Source organism: Scatophagus argus, chromosome 16, assembly GCF_020382885.2.
Source record: "Scatophagus argus isolate fScaArg1 chromosome 16, fScaArg1.pri, whole genome shotgun sequence".
NCBI classification, from domain to species: domain Eukaryota; kingdom Metazoa; phylum Chordata; class Actinopteri; family Scatophagidae; genus Scatophagus; species Scatophagus argus.
The window spans coordinates 4,171,717-4,198,060 of NC_058508.1; the positions used below are offsets into that span (position 1 = coordinate 4,171,717).

The 26,344-nt window shown below is 42.5% G+C and overlaps 1 protein-coding gene across 1 annotated transcript; it reads right to left on the reverse strand.

The window, feature by feature from the left end:
- Positions 1 to 1,643: 1,643 nt before the first annotated feature.
- col1a1a (collagen, type I, alpha 1a) lies at positions 1,644 to 23,248 on the reverse strand. Its single transcript, XM_046415227.1, has 49 exons — positions 22,999 to 23,248; positions 20,747 to 20,938; positions 20,389 to 20,411; positions 20,086 to 20,121; positions 18,433 to 18,525; positions 16,863 to 16,931; positions 16,475 to 16,519; positions 15,457 to 15,510; positions 15,311 to 15,364; positions 15,158 to 15,211; positions 14,828 to 14,881; positions 14,674 to 14,727; positions 14,074 to 14,118; positions 13,908 to 13,961; positions 13,767 to 13,811; positions 13,594 to 13,647; positions 12,839 to 12,937; positions 12,568 to 12,612; positions 12,306 to 12,404; positions 11,792 to 11,845; positions 11,584 to 11,691; positions 10,955 to 11,008; positions 10,731 to 10,829; positions 10,597 to 10,650; positions 10,410 to 10,508; positions 10,227 to 10,280; positions 10,074 to 10,127; positions 9,759 to 9,866; positions 9,628 to 9,672; positions 9,103 to 9,201; positions 8,822 to 8,929; positions 8,405 to 8,566; positions 8,227 to 8,280; positions 8,025 to 8,132; positions 7,837 to 7,890; positions 7,525 to 7,578; positions 7,269 to 7,430; positions 6,877 to 6,984; positions 6,427 to 6,534; positions 6,254 to 6,307; positions 5,658 to 5,765; positions 5,455 to 5,508; positions 5,247 to 5,354; positions 5,043 to 5,096; positions 4,800 to 4,907; positions 4,366 to 4,645; positions 4,020 to 4,210; positions 3,581 to 3,823; positions 1,644 to 3,313 (listed from the first exon to the last, which is right to left on the reverse strand). Exons 1-49 carry the CDS (start codon positions 23,078 to 23,080, stop codon positions 3,167 to 3,169), a joined length of 4,344 nt encoding a protein of 1,447 aa, XP_046271183.1. The 5' UTR covers positions 23,081 to 23,248; the 3' UTR covers positions 1,644 to 3,166.
- Positions 23,249 to 26,344: the final 3,096 nt, after the last annotated feature.

The window sequence follows — 26,344 nt, forward strand, 5'->3', positions numbered from 1 at the left end:
TTCTCCCTGTGCCTGCATGAGTTTTCTCCAGGTGCTCTGGCTTCCTCCCACAATCCCAAAAACATGCACATTAAGTTTATTGGCTACTCTACTCTTGATCCTAGGAGTGACAGGAGTGACCCAAATTACAGAAAGTCATTTTGAGCCTTTTGAGGATGGAACCTTTGACTTTGGCCATGTAGCTCCGCCAGCAAGTCAAATATTTAATAAAACTGAATTTGTCTAGTATTTGTCTGGTACTGGTTTATCAACATCAGCCTCAGCTGTCCCTTGTTTTCAGTACTAATAATCAAATGTGACCATGCTAACATACTAAACAGAGGTGAACAGGGTAGAATACACCTGCTAAACATTAGCGTGTTAGTGCTGTCACTGTGAATATGTCAACATGATAACTTTAGTTGATGATAATTTTCAGTCTACAGATTCATTCTAAAAACAATGATGACCATTTGTAATTTGCATTGAATAACTCTTTGAAGTGTGCTTAAAAAAAGCCCTCAGTTTATCATCTTGAATATCACTGTCTTTTAAATCTACTTTTACCTGGCCTCACCTCATCAAAATACCTCTGATGTTTACCCTGAGTGTAAAGTCAACTGCTGAGTCCCTCTCGCCTGCAGAGGGGTTTCCTCTCGGCAAACAGAGCCTTTTCTGTGTCTGAAACCGGAGAGGTCAGCATTCCTCTGCCCAGGCCTCAAATAAAGACCCAAATTCTTCCAGAAATAATCCAGATTCCCACTGGGAGTGCAAACCTATCCTCTGTTCCTGGGTAGCTGACTCCCTCAAGGTGGACAATCAGTGTCTTTGTGAAGCCAAGCTGATGCCAACAGGCTGAGCCCAGAGCAAATCCATCCGACAGTCCCTCAGTTCTGCTGGCTGAGCAGTGTTGATGGTCAGCCTTGCTGTGGAAACACTGGATTATTTTGGACAAGTATCATCATCGCTGTTGGACTATCAAAGCAACATAAGTGCCTTCTTGGTGGATTATGGATCCTCAAACTCTTCAATTTCAAACTGGATTTAATAGTAAAACACCTCCAGTTCCTTCAGGTTGCCTGACAATGAGAAGTCTCCGCCAGCTGAGAGGTAGGCCACAATTATTGCTCTTTTTTGACTCATGTATGTAGTACTTCCTGTCTAGTTGGGAGATGTGTTTATTGAGATGCTTATGTGTCTACACTTCCAGACAACAGCTTGGAGCAAGATTGTAGGATAAATGATATGACTTTTTGACTGATCTCTGCAGGAAACAATGATGTATGAGCTGTTTTCCATACCCCAAACAAAAAAACAAAACAAAAAACCCCTCTCAGATTAGATGCAAAGTATCACAGTGCTTTGAGCTTTTAAGAAAACAAGGGCCACCATTTAGCTCCTAATGCAAAGTTACCATCCTTCAGTTCTGTCTGGGACACTCAGTTGCGTCTTTTTCTCTTTTACCACACACTCACACTCTGTCTCAGTCACAGTTGGCTGTGCCAAGAGATGCAGACTAAACAAGAGACAAGGAAAAAAAAAATTTTGAGATTTTTCTTTAATCTTGTTTCCTCAATCAGTCAGTGTACAAAATGGGTAAAAAGCTGCTTTAATTCAAGTTCTTGGGGGGGCAGTCAGCAAGTCAGTCAGGGAATTAGGCAGGATTCAATGTTAGACCACTTAACATGCTTTATTTCAGCATTCAAAATAATTAAAAACATCTCAATTTTTTATACATATACAAAATAGGTACAGATCCTTGTGGTGTTTTTCCCCTATGGGTGTGTCTGTCTGCCTTCTCTCACAAACTCCTTGCTGCTGGCTCTCTTTCTGTGCATTTTTAAAATCTCTGATTGCAGTTTTTTTGAGAAAATTCACCCTTTGCACAAGAAAACTTGAAACAAACTAGAACAGATATGTGGATGAAGGGCTGGAGAAGAACTTGGATGACAGAAAGGTAGTGGGGAGATTCAAAACACAAAATCAAAATGTGTGATGAAGGAAAGAGATCCACTTTTCATTTGAGCTCAGAAACAGAACTAGAGTTTGACCACCAGCACTACCAAGTCTGGAAACAAGAAGAAGTCTGTCTCATTCTGGACACCAAGAAAAAAAGCTGTGGTTTCATTTTAGCACCAAGAGGGCCCTGCCACGTCAGAGTGACCTGAACAACACAGAACAGTATAGCCATACTGCACGGCCAGGAGACCTCAAACAAATAATAGCACCTTCAGTTTTGACTGTTCCTGCTTCTGCTAAAGTGTCAGTTCACCTCAACTTGACCGCCACAACTACTGCAAGCTTCACTTCTAAAACATTGAGTCAGTTTTTTACAGCTGGAATTCCTTGTTTTTTTGAGGTAGCCATAGGATTATTTTCTTTGAAAAAAGAGGTTTAAACCCATGTTTCTCTGCTGGTGGTTTTAATGTGACTTTTCTTCAAAATAAAAGGGTGAAATTGAAAGGAACAAACAAGAAAGCGACCACAACAACAAACAAAACATGACAGCTACAACAATAACGGATGAGGAGGTGGGAGTTGTCAGAGTTGTTTGGGGCAGATGGAGGGCTGGGTGGGGGGCAGAACAACAGAGACAAACATGGCTGTCAGTTTCACCGTTTATTCAACACCTGAAACGTGGTACAAAGCAATTGGGTTCTGTCTGTTGGAAGTGTCCTTTCATTCCTCTCACCGCAGTGGTGTATAAAGATACAAAAGTCACCTGTGTGTTTCTGTTGGTTTCTGTGAACTCCAGAGAAGCCTGGTTTGGCTGGATGAAGAAGGGGAAGTAAATTTTTACACTTTACAGAAGCATATATTATATTCTTGTTGCCAGTGAAACAAAATGTCTTCTCTACAGGATCCTTGGTGTTGGTGATGGTAAAAAACAAAACAAACAAAAAAAAAAACCCAAGAGTCAGAAATAAAAAAAGTAGTGGTCCCAAACACGACAATGCAGACTCCGCCACATCGCCGCCATCTTGTTGAAGTGCAGATTTTAGGCAAAGTGGACCATCGGAACAACAGCCGAATGGAAACTTGTAGAATCACGAGCAAGGGGTTGAATTTTTCAGAAAAATGGCATTAGAGAAATGTTTTGTTGGGGTTCTTTTTAGAGAGATGACTGCTAGAAAAAATAAAACACACACACACACACAACAACAATTTCAAGTCCAGATTTCTCTTTTTACAAGAAACAGACGGGTCCAACTTCAAGGCCGAACTCTTGGTCTGGAGCACCAACATCCATAGGAGCGATATCAATGATGGGCAGGCGAGATGTTTTCGATGTCTTGTAGTCGATGACTGTTTTGCCCCATGTACCGGTGTGTGACTGGAGGGAGAAAAGACAAAGAAAGAGTTAGGGTCAACATTCAAAATGGCCAGTGCATAGTTAACAATGGAAATTTCAAAATTTCCCCAATTTTGACTAAATGTTTACGTGACCTGCAAGATTAGCTATAGTAGTGAACAGGCATGTTTGATGCTTCTGCTGAACTGTGGCCCATGACTACCTTTGCTATCTTTACATGTCTGGCATTTGAAGCTCCCTCATTTGGTAACAGAACTGGGATGAGAGTATTGACTAAAGTTTCCTCACCGTGCATCCATCTTCCAGGACGCTGTAGGTGAAGCGGCTGTTGCCCTCGGCTCTGATCTCAATCTCGTTGGAGCCCTGGAGGAGCAGGGCCTTCTTGAGGTTGCCGGCAGCGGCATCCATGTAGGCGACGCTGTTCTTGCAGTGGTAGGTGATGTTCTGGGATGCCTCAGTGGACATGAGACGCAGGAAGGTCAGCTGGATGTTGACATCCTCTGGCAGAGAGCCCTCGCTGCCATACTCAAACTGTGCAGGAAAGACAAGGGGAGGAAACATTACTGACTGCATTGTGAGAACAGAGACATGAAGAACCAAGTGAGAAGTGAGGAATAATTGAGAAGCACGTGAGCACGAAATGGAATTGAGGGGAGTACAGGAGGAGGGGGAGGTGAAAGAGAAGCAGAGGAAACCAAGAGGAGATAGGTGGGTTTCATATTTTTACCTGGAAGCCATCGTTCATAGCTTCGCCGAACCAGACATGCTTCTTCTCCTTGATGTTCTTGCTGACGTACCAGTTCTTCTTGGCAACCTCACTCTGAGTTGGTGTTACACAGGTCTCTCCAGTCTCCATGTTGCAGTAGACCTTGATGGCATCCTGAGTGCAGCCCTGGTCAGGATCAATCCAGTACTCTCCTGGAGAATGAGGAGTTCAGAGAGGTCAGAGTGGAAGTCACAACTCCATCATGCTGTTTTTCTTCCAAGCAGATCTCCAATCCTAAAGTTGCCTTAATGCTGGCCTAAATGCTCACATCTACTATTATCCACTTTCTTTAAACGCCTTTACTCACCGCTCTTCCAGTCAGGGTGGCACATCTTGAGGTCACGGCAGGTTCTGGCAGGGTTCTTGCGGGTACCGTCAGGGCTGCGGATCTGCTCGATCTGCTGGCTCAGGCTCTTCAGAGTGGTGTCCACCTCCAGGTCACGGTCACGGAGAACATTAGCGTCATCAGCACGGAACATGCGGAAGGGATCAGGGGCCTTCTCCTGAGGCTGAGAGATGAAGCCAAGGTCGAATCCACCACCGGGGGCACCTGGTGCTCCGGGAGGTCCAGGAGGTCCAGGAGGACCCTGACAGAGAAGTAGGGGAAGAGGAGAAAGATATGAAGTTATTTCATTACTGCTAGAGGACTTGTGGTCTTCCTACAACACCACCTCTATATGATGAATAAATGAGAAGACAGAGAACAGACCCATGCATGGATAGTCTGACAGTCAAACTTACAGCAGGTCCCATCTCTCCAGAACGTCCACGAGGTCCAGGAGGTCCAGTGGGTCCTGGCAGGCCAGTCATACCATCCTTACCAGGAGAACCAGCACTTCCGGCAGGGCCCTATAAACAGCACAAAAGGAACCCTTACAGTCTCTTAATGAATTGTCCCCAAACACTCCAAGATATATAAAATGCAAATAATAAAAGATAAAACACTTTAACTGTTCAAAGCACATAAAGATTGTCTTAACGCACTCTAGGTCCAGCGGGTCCAGCAGTACCAGCAGGTCCTTGCTCTCCAGAAGGTCCCTGTAGGTTACCAAACAAGCAAGCGTTAGCATTAAAGTGTGTATGTGCTATTGTTTGTATATAGATAGATAGATAGATATACTTTATTGATCCCAGGCTGGGAAATTGCAGGAAAAAAAAAAGTGTAGGTGTGAGTGTGAAGTAACATACGGGAGATCCAGGAGGTCCCTGCATGCCAGTGAATCCTCTGTGTCCCTTCATGCCTCTCTCTCCAGCCTCTCCAGTCTCTCCCTTGTCTCCACGAAGTCCGGGAGCTCCCTGTTAGGGGGAAGTTGATGAAGAGTGCTGCTTTGTCTTCCTCTGTATGCTGTTACATATATTGTACTGGTCTGTTAATGGCACTGATATAGTTACTCACACCAGGGCCACGAGGTCCAGCAGGGCCAGCAGCGCCAGCAGGGCCAGCAGGTCCCTGAAGCAAACAAAAATCAGTTTAATGTAGAGACAGGTCTCTCATGTACTGCTGGTCTTGTATCAATGGCTAGCTTTCATTATCATTTACCAAAATTGATTATTTGAATAAAAATACAAAACCAAACAAAAAGTTGTTTTGTCACTCACAGTCTCTCCACGGTCACCGCTCTTTCCAGCGGGTCCAACAGGTCCGGGGGCACCAGGGGGTCCAGGGGCACCAGAGGCTCCAGCAGGGCCGCTCTCTCCACGGTCTCCCTAAACCGACCCACAAAATTGGGTTTTATTTCACTAGGTTCTGGATTTATTTCTATGGCCTTTCATTACTATGGCCTGTTTATGCCTATTTTTAAGGAATTTAAATGGCTGCCACAACAACAAGTTTCTATTCAGGTCAACAGAATTTTTTCAGCCACGGTTCTGATTTTGTCTAATATTTTCAGCTTTTCAGCTATCTAACTAAAGTACACGGTGAGGTAAGCGTTACTGTATCTATCAGAAGCCGTTGTGGTTGGCATGTTGTTTGTTAAATAAGCTCTTGCTTGCTTCAGGTCTCCCTTGCTCTTTCTCCCGTGCAATGCTGTTGTAAAAGCTGGAATTGTGGACAATGTTTGCCCCGTCAGTGTACACTACATTTGGAAAAACAAATCTAGTTAAGCTGTTAACTTTGACTTGACTTTAACTTGACTGAGAATGAGGTCTCTGTTTGGTGGTGGTGAGTTAGTAATGATGTCAAATGAACTCGCCTTGGGTCCAGCAGCTCCATCGCGACCAGCAGCTCCCTCGTTACCAGGGGTTCCCTAAAATACAAGGCAGGTTAACTGATTAGGGAACACCTAAAGGGTTGAATTATATTCACAAATCTATATAAAAAACAGACAAATAGCCTTAATGTACAGGGACAATTGTTTCTTCATACCTCGCGTCCAGGCTCGCCAGGGGCTCCAGCCAGTCCAGGGGGTCCCATGGGTCCGGGAGGTCCACGCTCACCAGAGGGACCACCTGGTCCCTGCTTTCCAGCCTCTCCCTGTGGGTGACACAGCCAGTCAGTGCAGTCATAATAACCATATTTACTTTTTTAATTGATTGAGCAGATTATTGAATATAAGCTCGTCATTTCAGAATAAATTTTAATAACATTGCTTCCAGTTTGCTGGACTTAGCCTTCATGGACTGAACCAGAGTTTTCATCGTTACATCCTTTAGAAGATTATTCACTTAATATTTCTGGATTTGTCAGAAATATCATGTCATGTTTGGTTCTAAAGTTTGAATTGGCTGGATAAAGACATTTTTGGTTTGGTTAGTTTGTGTATTTTGGTTCCATCAGATCTGATGTGAAGTTTAGAGAGTTAGAATATGATCTTACAGAGGGTCCGGGCAAGCCAGGGAAACCTCTCTCTCCTCTCTGTCCAGGCAGACCAACAATACCACGCTGTCCAGCAATACCCTGAGGTCCAGGCAGACCAGGGGTACCCTGCAGGGGGAGACAGAGAAGGATAACGCAAAAGTGGTTATACATCAAGGAACAGGGCAGCAGAAACTGACAGCAGCAAACACCTAAAAAAGGTCTGTCTGTTGTCAGTGAAATTGTGGAGGCTTCTTTCTCATGCTACTATTTAAATAAGATCATTTTGTTGGGATCAACTGAGTCAGTTATTAGCAACCAATAATTTGGTTCTGTTATAAATTTAGATGAAATGGGCTCTTTCCACCATTATTCCAATTTGTTCAAAGACTTTCATGTTAAAGACAACTTACAGAAGGACCTTCAGCACCAGGGCTACCCTTCTCTCCAGGAACACCAGGGGCTCCAGCAGCGCCCATCTCACCAGTGCGACCAGCAGGTCCAGTCTCACCACGGTTTCCTTTGGGTCCCTCTTTGCCAGCGGGTCCGGCAGGTCCAGGAGGTCCAGGGTTGCCCTGTGAGGGGAACAGAATATAATTGAAAACAATCCTGGGTGTTGAGCCTTGTCGCAGGAACAGGAACTGCTAATAACATTAGAGAAACACTCACGGAGGGGCCAGGAGGTCCAACTCTGCCAGCAGCACCAGGGAAGCCAGTAGCACCCTAGGGAGAGAGACAGAGGTCCATTAGCTGACTGTGGCTGGAAAAATGGCTGTATCAAGTCGGTGTAAACAATAGAAAAACAACGTTAAATAATAGACAATGGGCCTCTATGAACATCTGAATGAAAACACACAATGAAAACACGCTCTTACAAGCACTGTCATTCTGATCTGAGGCAGAGGTGAAGCTAAAATCAGCTGACAAAAATGTAAATGTAATTGAGAAAGAGAAGGATAAAGTAGAAGGGTGGTGACTTACAGGAGGTCCAGCAGGTCCACGGGCTCCCTTAGCGCCAGTATTTCCAACGGGACCCTGAAAGAACACAACAGTGTCACCCAACATGAGAGAGCTAGTAGTAGGAATTGTAGCACAGAGATTTCTGATGACTCTCTATCATCTCTACGTTTAAATGATATAATGAAGTATAAATGAATGAGTTTACAAACCTGAGGTCCAGGAGCACCAGTAGGTCCAGCAGGGCCGGGAGGACCAGCATCTCCCTTAGCACCATTTTCTCCAGCCTCTCCCTTAGCGCCAGGCTGTCCATCAGCACCCTGTGGTGGAAAATGGATGGTCAGTAAATTCTGCGTTGAAGCAAAATAAAAAGCTGATGAAAGAAGCCTGGATATTTATGAACCAGTGACTTACAGGGGGTCCAGCGAATCCAGCAGGTCCAGGTGGTCCAGACTCTCCACGCTCACCCTGCGAAGCAAAAGGGATAAAGAGAGTCAGCCAACAATTTCAAGATTCAGTTTGCAATAATGCTTAAGAATTGAAAAATTTATCATCCGCTTTTGACAGACAAAAAGACTGCTCAGGTACTTACAGGGGCTCCACGGGCTCCAGCGGGTCCAACAGGTCCAGAAGGACCAGGCTCTCCCTTGTCTCCAGTGGCTCCAGCAGGTCCAGGAAGTCCAATTGGTCCAGTCAAACCACGGGGGCCATCCTTACCAGGAGCTCCATCAACACCCTTGGCTCCTTGGTCACCCTGGGTTATTAGATGGAGAGGGGGAATGAGGTATACATGGAGTGATCACATCAGATCCTGTAGTACTGGGAAGCTACTGTGGATGGTGATGATAGATTTAAACTGGTCTCATCATAGTGGAAGATTTGTGTTGCATCGGCGCAGTGGTTCTCCCGACAATTCTGTGTTCTATGATTTGGGTCACTCAAGTGTACATCAGTAGTTTCTCTATACTGGGAATATTAGAGGTACAAGGAAACTGTTGTGGTGACTCACTCTGTCACCCCTCAGTCCTGGAAGACCAGCGGCACCACGCTCACCAGGCATTCCCTGAAGTCCAGGAGGACCCTGGGCTCCGGGGGCACCAGGGGCTCCAGCATCTCCCTGAGGAAGAGTTGGGAGAGGAAGAGAACAAAAGCAAGAAAAATAGTTACGGGAAAGAAGAAATCACAGAAAATAGTGCCTGATCTCTGATCTGTGTGCCATGTGCCCTCACTGCAAATCAATGACAACCTAAATGGCTATCAAGATTTTTATTTCATCTCTTCCATCTTCACCTTAGCACCATCGTTTCCAGGAGATCCGGGGGAACCACGGGCACCAGCAGGTCCAACAGCGCCAGGTGCACCACGCTCACCGGGGAAACCTCTGTCACCCTGAATGAAAGGAATGGCAGTGTTAGACAAGTTGAAGTGAAAGTACAAGATAGCAAGAGTCAATATAAATATAAAGAGGATATCTTCCAAAACACTACATTATTTGTCTGTGTGAGAGTCAGTTTATCTGTTCTCAGTTTTTGTAAAGGTTTATGTTTATCAGTGTTGCTGATCAGTGTTGCTAAAAGAATACGCTTGCTAGTTGTTGACTGAGCTGACACTTTTTGTTCCAGCTTGGAATAAAAAAAAGGCAAAAGTCAAGGCAGTTCACTGTGTTTAGTGTTTTTAGCTGTAGCTTGCTTGGCAAAGATGTGGGGCTACTTATTACAAATAACTCTGTATTGATCCTCCATAAATGCATGATGCTGGGTGCAGACTGCTGGGTAGTTAAGAATATGATGATGGTGATGAGGAGGCGTGACTTACTCTAGATCCAGCAGGTCCTGTAGCTCCAGCCTCACCGGGCAGACCCTAGATAGACAGACAAATTATCTGTTAAATTACTAGAAAGTTTCAATTTGATCAGGTATCGGAGTCAATCATATCTCAGTCAGTACCTGCTCTCCGGGCTTGCCAGTCTCACCAACAGCACCCTGGGGTCCTGGAAGACCCTGGAATCCAGGAGCTCCAGCAGGTCCCTGCTCTCCTCTCTCACCAGCAGGACCCTGAGTATGAGCACGAGACGAATGATTAGAGCTACCCGAAAGTTATCAGAAGTAAGGCGATACGTGGGCATGATTTAATTTAAGTAGCTGCATATGAAGGTTTAAGTGCTTTGTAGAAAGATATTATCAGGTTATAGGGGGTACTGCCAGTGAACCTTGTGTTAATGTGGGCATGCGTTTGTGTGTGGCTGTGTGTGTTTCACTTACAGCAGGTCCAGAGGGACCTGGAGCACCAACATCACCGTCCTTTCCAGGGGCACCCTAAATAGAAAGAAGGCAGGCTTTTAGGTCTTGGTCTTAAGTCTAATTTTTATGGCGTGCAGGAAAGCAGCAAAGAGCAGCATTATGTAGATAACTTACAGCAGGGCCAGTGGGTCCCATTACTCCTCTCTCACCATTCTTTCCAGCCTCACCCTATAGACAGGAGTAGAAAAACATCAGAGATGTGGGGACCATTTTTAGTAGCCTACTTCTCAGTAGCCTATTGACTAAAATGTTGAAAAACATATTGATGAAAGGTTCTGTAGCAGTAAAGACACATACAGCAGCTCCCTTGGGTCCAGGGAATCCCATGACTCCAGGCTGGCCTCTGGCTCCGACAGGGCCAGGAGGTCCGGGGCGGCCATCTTGTCCAGGGGCTCCCTATTAAAAAGGATAAATCAGACATTAACTGAGCATGGGTGTTTTGATGACATTATGATCATATTTATTATACCAAACATAAACTTACAGTGGGTCCCATCTTGCCATCAGGTCCAGGGCTGCCAGGGCTGCCAGTCATACCCTACATGTAGAGTTTAGAGGTTAGATAAGGGCCTGTGCAGTGAACAAGTGATGTGATAGACAGTTAATAGGGTATCTCACCTTAGCTCCGGGCAAACCAGGCTCACCGGTGCGGCCAGGCTCGCCAGTGGCACCTTTAGGTCCAACAACACCGGGGGAACCGCGCTCACCAGTGGCACCCTAAGACAAGCGGAGAAAGAGAGAAAAGAGGTAGAAAGCCAAAGATTAGTTAAACTGAAGCAGATCTGAAGTATCTAAGTTCTTTTAAGCAAATGTGTGTGTGTGTGTGTGTGTGTTCAACTCACCTTGGGTCCAGCAGAGCCATCAGAGCCAGGGAAACCACGACCACCAGGGGCACCCTGTAAGGAGAATGAAGCAGATCTTGCTTAGTTCTGTGGTTGTATCTATTACAATGATCCTAACAAGTTCAGTCCTTTAGCATGAAGACAGTCTATGTGAAAACTGTGATGTATGCTCATGGGGAATTCTGGGGAGAAACTCAAATTCTCCTCTACCTTAGTTAAAAGTTAGGGTGTTTACTATACTACATGCAAATTCAAGTTTCCCTGGAGTAGTTACAAAATAATCAAAATAAGATGGCCAACAGCACACTGAGGCATGATACAACATGGGCCAAACACAGCCTCAGGAGACTACACAATATGTCAGATAGTGTAGCAGTAATAGTGCTTATTACCATTCAAAGCAGAAATTTGAAAATAGTTTTTAACAGTAATAGCAGATTTACAATCATTGGTGCTGTAGTGTCCCCTGCTGCCTGCACGCTAATATTAAGTAGGTATTAAAAAGCAATGATAAGATACGATTCTATATTGAGACTTCAACACGTCAACTATGCATCCTTCTTACGCTTCATCTTAAAGACTATTTAAGAATGCAATATAATATTGTGAAAATGATGTGAGATGCATACTCGCTCTCCGGGAGCTCCACGACCTCCTGCAGCGCCAGGCTCTCCTCTTGCTCCTCTCTTGCCTTCTTCACCGGAAGGTCCTGGAGGTCCTTGAACTCCTGGAGCACCCTGAAGAAAACATTCACAGATGACATATGAGAACAAATGTGTATTTATATATTTGTATACACAGCTACTCTCCACATTGACTCAGGGAAAGTAAACTTACAGCCTCTCCCTTGGCACCAGTTTCTCCCTTGGCTCCTGGGGCACCAGCCTCACCCTGAAGGAGACAACCAAATTAGCAAACATAAATGAAAAACAACAAAAAACAAAAACAAAAACAAACAAACAAAAAAAGACAATAACTACTATCAGTCATTTCAAACAAATAGATAAAAACATAACAAGCAACTAAGAAAGATTTAGAAAATTTTAGAAAATAAATGAATAAAAAACAAAGAAACCAAATTAAAAAAAAAACCCAACACAAATAACAAAACATAAAACCCAGGGAGGAAACTGCAGTAACACAATGATTGATTCAGTAGTTTTACTTCAACTTCAGAACTTTAGCTTCAATCTTCCATGTTTGAACCTAAGTATTATTTTTTATCATGTTCATTACAGGAGACCAAATTAAAAAAAAAAAATAAAGAAAAAAGGAAATAAGAGGAAAAAAATATAAATAAATATATATATATATTTTTGGCTTTAATTATTTTAAATAGAACATCACTCACAGTGTTACCCTTGGGTCCGGGGGCACCAGCAGCACCCTGAGGTCCAGAGGGTCCACGGGGTCCGGGGAATCCAGGAGCTCCAGCAACTCCAGCAGCACCCTGCAGGAGGCAGCACAGAGCAACAACACAGTCACATCATGTTGTACTGCCAGTGACAAGGCTATGGTAACTACCAGCCCAAGCTGCTTTGTCAGTGCCAGAAAGGGATTCAAACCCTCAACCCTAACATGCCTATGAAGTAAATGTGTCAAGAGGGACTCACAGGGGCTCCCTTAGCTCCAGGGGCTCCATCATTTCCGGGGTTTCCCTAAGAGACCAAAGAAGAGAAGAGATTTTTAATAACAATCCATATGCAATAAGGGTCTTTTGAATGATGTAGATTCTGTTACTTCATCATGAAGAAGCAGCTAATCAAGTTATTTCTGCTAATTATTTTGCCTTTGTTTAAATGTCAAGGCCAAAGATAGTTTCTCTGTAGTTGTAATCTCATCTAGGATCTGAACAGTCTTTTACAAAATATTATTTATACTAACAGCAGGTCCAGCTGCACCAGCGGGTCCGGGGTTACCAGGCTCACCACGGGCTCCAGCGGGGCCCTCAGGTCCACGAGCACCCTGAGCTCCAGCATCACCCTGGGTAGAGGAGGGGAAACAAAGAACAGGATTCAGTCAAATAATCATTTCCAAACCAAAACATGATGGAATACTGGTCTTGGAATGAAAAAACACAGAAATGACAACAAAACAGCAGATGTGGGAAGTAAAAAGGGAGAGGAGAGGAGTGTGTCTTTATTAGACAAATTAAAGAAAAGTAGAAAGAAAGCCATTTCTTTAACCAATCTCAACATCAAGCATACAACAGCTAACCAAAATGTAGTGTCCCAATTCCACACTACACAGTAAAATACAGTACTGCTTCTGCAGTTGATATAAAACACAGTGAAAATTAAATATGCTACTTTACTGTACATAATGCAGGTAGTTCTGTCACTAACACTTGTACATACCCTAAACTTACTCAGACTTACTAAGATCTCCACTCTCATGTTACCCCGCTTGGACCAAAGATCAAATTAAAGGTCAACTACCTACTAAGACAAATGTATTAAAGCACTGCAAAATAATCAGGTTAGTAACTTGCTAATGATTGCTACTGCCTCTCAAGAGAAGTGAAGAGAAGTAAGGAAATAGGATATACAAAATAATGCTATCATTTTTATTGGTGAAATCAGTGATTAAGGAAGATACTGAAGATGAAGGACAATAAAAATGGAGGTTGTCAGTAGTACCTTGGCTCCAGGGCCACCAGGGAATCCAGGGGGTCCAGCGGGGCCAGTGGGACCCTGAGAGGGAACAATAAGACAAAGAGATTCAGACAAACGTAGCAGATCCATCTGGTCTGTGCATCTTCAAGAACACAGAAACAACCTTTACAGAAACTGGAATTTAGAATATGACTTACAGGAGGTCCAGCAGCACCAGCAGCACCATCATTACCACGAGCTCCCTGCAGTGCACAGACAAACATGATTGGTTGATTTGTTCACTGACCGACTGATTGATTACAGTTGTGTGTGTGTATGTGCGTATGTGGAGAACTCACAGCAGCTCCAGGAGCACCAGTGCGGCCTCTCTCACCAGGCAGACCACGAGGTCCCTAAAACATAAAAGATAGAGTCAGTCAGTTGTATTTTTTAAATCAGTTGGAATGATGGGAAAATCCAATATTGCGACTACATGGCCGAGACGGGGGGGCTTGTTTTACTCACCATAGCACCAGGGGTTCCATTCTCACCAGGGGCTCCAGCCTCTCCCTAAATATACATTAACACACAGGCAGGTGAGCTAATGAATTGACAGAAACTGTAGCATCCTTCATCAATTTTAATTTAACTACCCAACATGTCTCCTACTGGCCAATATGCAGCCAACATACCCATTACTATGGCTACTACTGCTACTGCATACATAATACTAGTAACTGTAACACAGTAACCACCACTAATACTAATTCTAAGACTTACTTTACTGATTTTACATATAAAAGTCAGTTTATTATGCATATGGAGTACTGGTCATCTTGGCTTGGGCTTAAAGAGAACAAACATGAAACAGAAAGCCTGCATTACAAATTGAAAAGATGCTATTAATTACGTTGTAGAAAATGTAGGAAGAGTACTTCTACAATCTCTACCACTGCCACTAATATCACTGTTGTTGCTAGTGCCATTCGTACAGCTATGGCTTCTGTTACTATTGCTGCTAGCAGTACTATTAGTACTTCTATTACTCCTGTTCCATTGTAGTATTACTAAACACCAATTTCAAATGGACATTTTTCCACACTGATAACAAAGAGGGACAGTCACCTTGGGACCAGCAGGGCCACTGTCTCCCTTAGCACCATCCAGACCACTGAATCCCTACAGAGAGAGAGAGAGAGAGAGACAAACACATTGAGTCCACAGTCGGCAGATGCTATATTGTTGATTTGCCAAAAGAAGCGATGTGAGACAGACTCACTCTATGTCCCTTGATGCCGGGAAGACCAGGGGTTCCTGGGAAACCACGAGCTCCCTAAGGGGATGAGAGATAGGAGACACGCCTTCTTACTACAGCTCAGTTACTGTTTCTTACATTACATCGCTAAGAATTCCACTGCCATGGCAACTTATCTGATATATAACCTGTATAGCGGTATATTGTACAGTGTTTATTTTAAAACTGTTAATTTATATTTTTGAAACTGTTTTGCACACTTTTTGCTTTTGCACTATTCTGTTCTTGTGAGCTGCCATGACAAGTGAATTTCCCCGCTGTGTGATCAAAAAAGTTCAGCTTATCTTATCTTACCTGTGGGCCAGAGGGTCCACGCTCACCAGGGCGTCCAGGTTTGCCAGACTCACCCTGATAGAAACAAAGGGGGAGGGGGGTGTTAGCAGATGGATAAAGTCATTCTTTAAACCAAGATAATTTGGTGATTTTAAGCAGATCCAGTCGACTCACATCCTCTCCGTTCTTTCCAGGGGGGCCAGCGGCACCACGGGGACCCATGGCACCCTGCAGAGAGAGAAACACACCAGGTGAGAATGGTGACAGACCACCAAGGTGCAATGTAGGTGTGTATTTATTTCCGTGTTCCTAATACTCACAGAAGGTCCAGCCTCTCCAGGCTCACCAGGGGGGCCAGTGAATCCCTGAGGTCCCTGTAGGGGGAGACACACAAACACCATCACTGCTACACCTACACCACCAATACTGTACAAATATGTTAACAACTCTCTTTATGTAAAGTTCATTCAGGGTGGACATAACAATCTGTCAGGCAGTGCAGTAGCTTTGTTTCAGGCCTGCTGTCATCTCACTTACATTCAGTTATGATGAGAGTAAGCAAACATTATCTCTATCTTTATATGGCATGATTCTCTTTCAGTTACTTGTTATGTTATTCATTTGTGTATATTTGGAGTGAGTTCTGACTAGCATCAACTACATAGATAGACATGGTCTAGCCACTGCACTGATCACTGGGTGCACATTTGATCCAGCCTTGAGAGATTTCTTGGATTTTATTGGCTACTGCTGTGAATCTCAGAGCTAACACACAAGCTTAAACCTTTGAATGATCCTTTCTGATGCTGACAATTCATATTTTAATGAGAAGCATTTTGCATAATGCAAACATGGTGCTATAAAATACTGTTTCACTGGTATTCTGGTTGAAGCTGAAACAAGCACACCTATCTAACCTTTGCAGATGGGACTCAATTGTGGTTAGACAGCTAGTTAAGCTAGTTGTGTTTTGTGTTCAGCTCAGCCACTTCAGTCAGTGGCTCACCAGAAACAGTTCTTTCTTTCATTTCCTTCTAACCGTTCTCCTTTCCTTCTCATTTCTATGTTTTTCATGAAGCCAGAAGATATGTATACATTTCTTACTCAAGTTGAAATATTTTCAGCTCATTCATGTCTAATTGCTTCTGATATACAAACTTTGTAGTTTTCATAAGGAAATGAAATCCAGTGCAGTGATAGAAAGCAGCACATGTGCACATGTGCTAAAATGATGATGTATGAGGTCTACATGCTGCTACTGCCCAATCCTCATCTACCTTCTCAGCGTCAGCTTTGTAACATTTTGAACTGATGAGGAGGAGGAAGCAGTGTACTTACGCTAGAACCAGGAGGTCCAGGGGGTCCACGGGGTCCCATTGGGCCCTGTCAGTCAAACAGAGACAACGTCAGAAACTGCATCACCATGGCTGAGAGTGAAATAAATGTATGTGTATGTATGTATGTGTGTGTATGCATATTCCTGTAGCTTTGGGGACACAAGTCTGTTTATGCAGTCACATTATGAGGACAAAATGCTTTAAGGTTAGGTTGAGGTCAGGTTAGGTTAAGGTAAGGGTTAAGATTAGGCAAGTAACATTTATTGTTATGGTTAGCTGGTGGTTAGGCCTCCAGGAAATTAAGGTAAGTTTATGTAATGTTTCCAAAAGTGATGGAAACACAACTATGTATGTGTGTGTGTGTGTGTGTGTGTGTGTGTGTGTCCTACCATGGGTCCAGGCACAGGCATGGCAGGGGATTTGTCATCATATCCACCAGACATCTGAGGGGAGAAGTTCTGGGAAAAAAAAACATAGATATAAATATGCCAATCCATATTTCATGTGACATATACTACAGAAAGGCCAGTTAGGTATCACTTTCCATTTCATGGATGAAGAGGCTTTCCTATGCGCAAGCCATTCAAACATTTTCCCAACAGGCTCAACATCCATTATTCTTCTTCTTGAAGCATATATGCAGGGTGATATCAAACCATCTGTCTAACAGAACGTGCTAAAAGATTTTGTGGTATCCAATCCAAAACATCCTCAATTTTGTCTCATTCCTGAAAGTAAAGATTCATACAGAAGCAACTTCAAGAAAAACATATCACGCCCAGTCTCATAGTATAGTTGGCTCTTAATTTCTGCTTTGCTCTACGACATCCCATCATTCCATTAAGATAAAGAGTTTGTTTCCTTTCATTCCTGTCAGTGAGAATCAACCCATAACCTCTTCACCCATACTGTTGGTGATTGGATTGGATTTATTGAGCTCTTTGGAAGTTACATCTGTTATCTGACCACAGAAGACACAGTGTGACACAGTGCTGCAGATTGAGAATATGCAAATCGATGCAAATGTGGCTTTTGCTAATTTAAGATAGACCTCAATAACAAATCAAATCATACCATGGTAATGACTGATATTAGCTTAGCCTCAAGAACTAGCATTTGAGCACACACTAGCACACAAAATTCAAAAAGAAGGAAAGAAGTCAATGGTAAACTGAATTATAGCATGCTAAATTAGATTGTGATACTTTTAGCTGTGGTAAAGTAGCATGTTAATCAAAGATAAGTTCGACATATGCATGGTAATGTCAAGTTCACTTAGCTGAGTAAATTTGCATTTAAATCAATTATAAATTCTATATAACAGTGCAAAATTAGCCTGTGAGACTCTGTGCCTGTGAGCATAGTATCTTGACTACAGTGTTAGCCACTGAGAATGGTAGTTCTGTATATTAATTTAGGATGAATTCTTTATATTCTTAATAAACTAATGGATCAGACAAGCATCCAGGAGATGTCTGCTTTCCCTTTCCTTAGTATCTACCCAAATAAACAAATTAGAATCAATAACTTGACCAAATTGAATTCTGTTAAAAAACCATCAGGCTGAAAAAAGTTGTGTTTTAGCTGTGAAAGTGCAGATCAGTTCCCCAGCTCTTCCTGACCTGTCTTCACACCCAGCATAGTTGTATTGGTTTATACTGGTCCATTTCTATGTATTCACAACAAATAACACACATTCTGATATCTCTCAGTTTTCTAACAGAAGCAGTTAAAGTTCATTTGCTGTGAGAATGCAATCTGACCAACTACAGGAAAAAAAGGAATTATGAGTATAGTGGAAAAGCCAAGAAGAAAAAAAACAGACTGATAGGATGTCATAGTTTATGAGCTATGGACAGAAGTCATGTGACTTTTGTTACCAGCCCTGGTTGACTTAGGACAGGTGAATTTAGACCAAAACAAGTCAAATATGGATATAGAAAAAAATCAACAACTTACTCCACCAAGGCCAGGGGGTCCAGGAGGGCCAGGAGGTCCAGGCAGTCCAGGCTGGCCGGGGGTACCATCTCTGCCAGCGGGACCAGGAAGACCCTGAGATGGGGGACAAGGAAGAGAAGAGAAAGAAGGCATCAGAATCATTTGAATAGAGGGCTCTAATGCTAACACACTCATGGACAAAGAGAGGAAAACCCAACATCCACCCCAGTTACATGACTGCCTAGACACCTGTAACAACTTCACAGATTGTTATGTATAATATTTCTTCTCCTATGTGCATCTTAACAGGCTCATTGGCTCCCTATCATGATGAAAGCAGAATTACACCCGGAGGAGACGCAGTTAATTCCCTTCCAGTATTGACCATGTGACCAAGCAGGAGTGAACCTGAAGTAGTCATGTGATATTGGGATACAGGAAGTGGGTAAGAACATGCATTGACCCTTTTGTGGAAAACAACCTGTTGTGCAGGGAATTGCTTGATCATCACAAACTCAAAATAAATGATGGGAATAAATTCTAAATTATGAATAATATCATGAATCATGGATACATAATCCTTACTGAAAACTCGCCCTCATCATCAGTTACAATAGATTAAAATACAGTGCACAACTCAGATGAGTTCACCTGCTAAAATAAAGCATCCAAAGTCTTTTTGAATCCAACTTATCAGATAACCAAAGATGTCTCAGCTAAACTGAATCCAATCCCACCATGACAAAAATAAAAAATAATCAAATCAGCATTTAAGATATGTTAAGAAAAAATAATAATAAGTAGCATCACCACTGTAAAAGCAATCCCAAACAGAGCTGAAGGAACTCACGTAAAGCTACCTTTAACTCTTTCAAATTATAATCAGATTTGGTGACATAAAATCATACTTTTCTTTGTCAAAAACAAAATTTAATACTTGTTAAACAGACAAAAAATTCTCTTCCTCACAGTGTCTAGCTTCGCTCCAACCAAGCAACTGATCTGAGCTTCAGCCTAAGTCTGCATGTTTCAGCTGACCCATGTCTGCATGTTTTCAGTCACAAAACATTTCACTGCTCCCAGTAAATGCTGAAAAGCTTTAACTGGCTTTAATTTACTTTGTTGCTTGATAATGATTTCTAGAAATAAGAGCTAGTAACAGAAGTGGAAGTAGTAAAGTACAAGAAGTACATGCCAGTGCATTTTTAAGGAACTATTTGTACAATTTACTTTGGTATTTCTGTTTTCTGGGACTTTTCCCTCATTGTATCTGATGGTTGGAGTTTCTCTGCAGCTCATCAAGTGCAAACTGTCAGCAAGTAGTTGTACCTGATGTCACTGGTACCAGTTGCTATTTACACAGTAGTCCATCAATAATTTGAGAGCTCTTACTCTTCACACCTTACTGTGAGACTTAGAATACTAATTTGATACAAGCTAGATTTTGAGTGCTGGACTGGCCTGAAATAATAATAATAATAATAATAATAATAATAATAATCCTAAAAAAATAAATAAATAAAACAAAACACATCACACTCTTGTCAGTATAGCTGCTTCGGCTGCATCATAAACACAAATAATCTGCCAGACTGTGAACACACCACGTGGCCACTGGCTGACCGGAAACAAAAAATAAAAAAGGTAAATGCAGGAAATAGAGTGTGAACCTACCCTGTCTCCCTTGGGTCCACGCTCTCCCTTGGGTCCCTGTGAGTGAAGAAAAAAAATATCTCAGGATATGATAAAACTAAATCATGTCAAATTTGTTTTAGATCATGAATCACATGATCAATAATTTATCTTCCAATCCAATCACCCATCTAACTGTCAATGATCAGTAATCAATATTAGAATCAATATTTACATCAAACTCTTTGGTTCATTAACTTATATCACCTGAGTGATTATGCTCAGGACAAATATAGAAGAGCATTAGCTAACAGTGATAATCTGAATGAAATTATGAATATTTACCTCAACCTGAGGCTCCTGGAAGGCTGCAGAGAGAGAAGGCAGACACACACTTATGATTAGAAAAGAAAACACTCACACACTCAGAGAAAAAGATTTCACAAAAATCTTTCCTCATAAATGAGCATTAAATCCTCACAGGATTTAGGATACAGCAGAAGGGAAGTGTGTGTCCTATTCTTGAGGAGAATGAGTGTGTTTAGTCGTGCTGGAGTAACCAAATGTGGAAGAGATGAGTTTGAATGTATCGCTTATTGTAAATAAGAAAGAGAGAAGAAAAAGGGAGGAAGAAAATAAGAATTTGAATGCAGGTGACACTTGCACTAAGAATACTGGAGAAAGAAGTAAAGAAAGAATGTACCATCGTCGGGGCAGATGGGGCAGCACTCATCGTGTGGGATGACGGGGTTGGGGCAGTCTGTTGTGTCCTCGCAGATGACTTCATCGCACATCACCGTGCCGCTGTCGCACACACAGATCTGGCATGGCTCCGGCTTCCACACATCCCGGTCCGCAAACACCTGGCCGTCCAGGGTGCAGCTTCCGCCCGTGCCTGAGGGGGGCGACACAAAGAGAGACAGGTGAGATATACCTGAGACCACACACTGCGCAGTGCAACATGAAAAGGATTTAAAACCATTCTAAATAAATAACAAAAAAACTTAAGTATCTCACATGCAACTTGATATAAGGTGCATAACCTGTATTCCTCAGCATTATTAAAATATAGAAAGCTTTCCATTTAGAGGTATTTTAACAAATGTGTCTCCTGAAATGCTCAATACAAACTAAAAGCACATTTTCAATATTATTTGATTAGTTAATAATGCACCTTTTAGGCCTGTAACAGTTATAACAGATCTATTGTTTTTGCTTTGTGTAGTAATTTGAGCATGAAAGGAAAGATGAGCTTCACGTTGAGAAAATACGTCAAAAGAGTAAAAACACAAAAATCAGGACCACAAACAGAGGAAATTGTGTAAACAGTAACATATAACATGAAGCTACAGAAGTGAGATCTGGGAAAGGTGACCTGGGAACCAGAGCGAAAAGACCACAGACGGAGGTGACAGAGAGGGCACCGACGTGGTGCGTCCGGATGCTCATTTCACTTCCGTTTAACAGCCATAAGAACTGGTCGTCAATCTGCTCTAATCTCAGAGTCACATTTTCCGACTTGGCCTGCCTCGCCACTGCTCCTGAGGACTTTACAGCTGAACTAAACCCAAAGCTGGGGCTCCGTTTGGGGCTTGTAAATCTCCCAGCGTGCCAAAGTGCTGAGCTCAGAGGGGAAAGCGGCAGCGCTGCAGACTGTCGGCTTGGCAGCAGCCGCTGGAAACCCAGTCCGCATGTGTTTGTAATTAGAGGGGGAAAGCAGTGGAAATAAGAAGAAGAAGAAGGAGGGGGGGGGGAAGGGGGAGAAGGAGGCGACTTGGGAGACGTGGCGGCCAGATGTGACTGCAGGTGCGGAGAGAAACCTCCGGGTGGCGCTGTAGGACCGTTCAGAGGGTCAAACCACATCTGCTTCAGATATACATGCACAAAGGCAGACAGACAGCTGACTTCTTTCCAGATGAGAGGAACATCTGGAAAAAGTGAATTTCAGCTCCTTGCTCCTTGTTTCCAGAACTTAGCTGATTTTCTTTGTCTTCTTACAAGAAGAAAGTATCTGTGGCTGAACACCAGCACCACCCGTGCTCTAAATACATCTGACTTTAAGCTCTCTTTCAAAGCATAAGGAGGAAGCCAACTAGGATTGTGAGGGTCAAATGTTTCTAGTGCACAAGACTATGCCTGCTCACCTCCCACTCCCTCTCTGTTTTCTCCCTGTGTGACTGTACCTCTCCCTCACCTGGCCAACTCAACACTTCGCTTCAGGCGGCAAATTACTCCGCCACATCAATCAGGCCTCTGGAAACTTTCCCTACCTGCCTCGTGTCTGCTGGAAGCTGGGGAATCTTCACTGCACATGACACGCAAAGGCCATTTTATTTCTTCCTCCAGTCTTACATCCACAACTGTAGAGTTTGCCACCTCTTTAGGCTGAGATCAGCCTTTGGGAGGTTGGGCTGCAGATAGTGGATTTAACGGTGTCAAACTGACAAAATGTCATGGCGGAGGGTGTCAGGCTTTTCATGTCGTTTCTTTTTTTTTTTAAATATTCCAGCTTTTTTAAGTTCAAATGTGTTTATGCTATTCTCCATTAGAAACCCTCGCCTGGAGGAAAGCCTGGAAAACTTGCAGCAACTCGCTCTGCATGCATGGGGGGGTGGGGGTGGAGGGTAGAGAGACTTAGACAAGTACAAGGAGAGGGAGAGAGAAAGAGGAGGCCTTCTTGAGATGCCCAACGCATTACGTACACTCTGTCCTGTTTAAACTGCAAGCTGCACAAGCTCAGCTATCTGTCTGTCTGTCTGGCTATCTGTCTGTCTATCTATCGGGAGACAAAAGAGCAGCACGCAAAGTCAAAGTTCATATTGCTATTTCAAACTTTTTCCTTTCTTCTCTCTCTAAGATCTCAGCAGCCGTCCACCCACGGAGAGAAAATCCACTTTCAAAAACCAGTCAAAAAAAAGGCTTGAGAAGTTCCAGTAAAACAGTGATGAAACTTACGGTCGTCCTCGCCCTGCGCTCTGACCAGGAGCACTGCTGCGCTGAGCAGCAGCGCCAGCCGCAAATCCACAAAGCTGAACATGTCTAGATGCCACTAGACATGTAGACTCTTTGAGGCAAGAGAGGAAAAAAGTCGGGGGTGTTTTCTTTTTCTGCTACACTCCAATCATACACGGGTGTTTGGGGTAGGGTCCGCTCGTCTGTTCACAGTCCTCCTGACCCCAGCAGAAAACTCCCTACTGCCTACACTCACTTTCCACCAGGGTTTTTATATGGGAGCCTGAAGAACTGGGAGGTGCTGGGGACTGGACCGAATGGGGACGCACCCTCATTATCCAGCTGCTGCTGCTCACGTTTAGGGAAGACAAGAATGGACCCCTCCTTCAAAGAAAGGAAAAAAAAAAAAACAGAAGAGAGAAAAGAAGAAAAATCAGCAGGTCCCTCCTTCCATAATTCCACAGCAGAAGGGTTGTAGTTTGAAAGGGGGGCTGAGCTGGAGGAAACCTGATCCTGAAGAGCATCGGAGGGTCGGAGGAGAATCTCCTCCTCTAGCAGCCATGAGTTTAATCCAGATTTTATTTCTGGTTCTGGTCTACTTCCTGACACACTTTGATTTCACCAGAATTGTAGACTGCTTCTGGTAGTCTGGTTTCAGATTTAGGCTTCCAGAGCTTTTCTAGTTCTACTGAGTTTAGTTTGCAAACTAATGTCTTAGAACATTACAGCTTTGGTCCAGTTTTGGTGTGTTCAGCTATGTTCCTGAACATTTTTTGGTTGTTATAGTTTTCATGGTTGTTTTAGTTTATCAAATGCTTTGTGTTTTTATCTCTCAGACTGTTAACTTGTGCTGAACATTGCTCCAGACTTAGAAGTGTTTGATTTTGTTTGTAGTTTTAGCTTAGCTTGTATATTTGTTTCCATTGCTATTTCAGTTCTGATCAGTGTGGACATTAGGAAAGGAAATCTGCCTTGTTTGCATTGTTCATAGGGCTTAAAATGAATTTGATTTTATGTTCCTTTGTGGTAAAACCTAAAGTAGAGATATTAGTTGTTTTTTTGTCCACTCGAGGGCGGCAGAAACAGTCTGTGAACAAAAAGTTGACATATCTTTACCTTTTAAATTTAGATGGCAACCTTATTAGCTAACGTCTGCTTATATAGGCACCAACACTTATGGAGCAACATGAGTATTGATCTGAAGCTGTGTTACGTGGTAAATGGAAGCCCAGTATTCATTCCACTTTAGCTCTATTTTTTTGTTCACCACCAACTCCTGAGGGCAATACCTGGCCCTGTAACTGCTAGTTGCTAACCAAGTCTGTCCCTTGTTCAGTACTGAGCAGGTAGACTGGTGTACATTGGGTTTTCAGAGCTTTTTAGCTGGAAACAACAGCATGTTGCAGCTGTCAACGGTGCTAGAGCAGTGAGAGTGAACCAAAACAGTAAGGTTTCGGCCCAGACACCTAACCTATGAGCTGAAACTTGCTTTAAAGCTCCGTAAAGCTGAGGAGAGATGTAGATTCAGGTAACAGTCGTCTCTGGGTTCATCAACCCTTTCACATTATCATTTGATACATTGTTTTTATAATGATACGGATGATATATTGTATTTTGATTTAGGACTGTCATATTACTGTATACCTGTCCTGTGTTTAATTTGTTTGTAGAGCAGTACTATATTAGCTTTACAATAGTAAAAAAAAAAAAAGTATTTATTTATTTATTTTACCGTTAGCCTTACTTTCTACTCATGCAAATTGGATTACAAACAGGAAATGTGTGATGCAACTATTAAGTTGCATTATGGGAATTGTAGGATCACGCCTTCTTGAACCACCACTGAGAGGAGTTGGAGTTCTTCACCATTCTCCTTTAACAGAGTACACCACTGTCTGACTCACAATGGCTACTTTAAAAAATATTTTAAAAATGTTTATTGCACACATAATTTTATTTCATGCATTCTTATTTCTTGTCAAATCCTGGGGTTTATATTATCCACAATGCAATTTGGAAGATTTCACAGTGTTATGATATAGATAACCTTGGTCTTCTAGCTCTAAGCAGAACCGTAGCAAATGCCATTTTTTCATTTTCAAACCTAACTGATGTTGACTTAAGTGACATCACTTGAGGATATTTATCAGACTTCACATAGTTCCTTCTCGTGCCAAAAAAAAAAAAAAAAAAAAAAAAGCATTGATAGATAAATAAATTATGTGCAAATATGAAGTTTTGGCCAAATTAAAACATGTTTGTTTTAATGAGGGGACACAAAGATTCGTCCTCTGGGAACCAGGAATATCCCCAGAAAATTTTGGTGGAAAATTCCTATGTGTTTTTTCTTGTGTCACCAAGTTTAAAGATGACAGTTTGACCTGATTGTGGCACTAGAGTAAATTTCAAAATGTTCAAAATGGAAATGCTCAAAGTGGAAATGCTCATCATACCTATTAATTTTATATGCAATCTTGAGACACTGTATTTGATTTTATTTCAAGACACTGATGAAAACCTTGGCATCAAATAAACGAATGGCTATAAAGATCTTAACACTCAGCAGGGATTAAATATTTCCAATGAAAATTGTTAACAAAAAAAAAAAGACAAACGGCACTGTTTGAAGTGTATTCATTATCAATGCATTTTACATCCATCTCTCAAAATTCAGTACACCAACATGTACATCAACTAACTGAACTATCCTCATTCTCAGGAGTAGATTTGACCTTCAAGTTGACCATATCCTTATATTGCTATTGTATTTTATTTTATTTAAAAACACTATTTTGGAATTGTTGAGATTCTTAACTGCTGATTTGACCTATAGAAAACGTATGTGTGTGGTAAAGGGATGTATGAAAAATTTCAAATATTACTGGGCTCCAATGCCATCAGAAACATCCTCTTTTGTCTCCACGTATGCACATAGAGAGATCAATAGATTGATAGAGAGAGAGACAGAGAGACAGAGAGTGAGAGAGATGGATACATACCTGGTTCAGTGAATTGGCTGACTGTAAAAAAACAAAAAAACTAAAATTTCTTATTAGCAAACCAGATGTTTGCATTTTTTTTTAGCGAGTGACTGCTGTCGGCAAAGACTGCCTCTGTTTTGAAATACCTGCACAATTGTGGGGTTTGCAGACATTATGATTGTTATTGGCTCTAAATAATAAAAGCCCTTTTTTAGCGGCTGCCTTTTTACCCCCAGTCCAAATAAAGGTTTATATGTGTGATTCCCTTGTCCCCCCCCCTGCAGAAGGCTGTGTGCAGCGCCGGCCAGGCTGCAGGTGAGCTGTAATTAAGCAGAAAGCAGACATTATGGAGCAAAAGAGGTGCAGGG

Bases quoted from the DNA above. Each gene is read 5' to 3' on its own strand.
- col1a1a (XM_046415227.1), bottom strand. From the start codon at position 23,080: ATGTTCAGCTTTGTGGATTTGCGGCTGGCGCTGCTGCTCAGCGCAGCA. The intron at 4,908-5,042 runs GTGCGTTAAGAC...TGCTGTTTATAG, and splicing joins CTGGACCCGCTGGACCTAGA to GGCCCTGCCGGAAGTGCTGG. The intron at 4,646-4,799 runs GTAAGTTTGACT...CTTCTCTGTCAG, and splicing joins CTGGAGAGATGGGACCTGCT to GGTCCTCCTGGACCTCCTGG.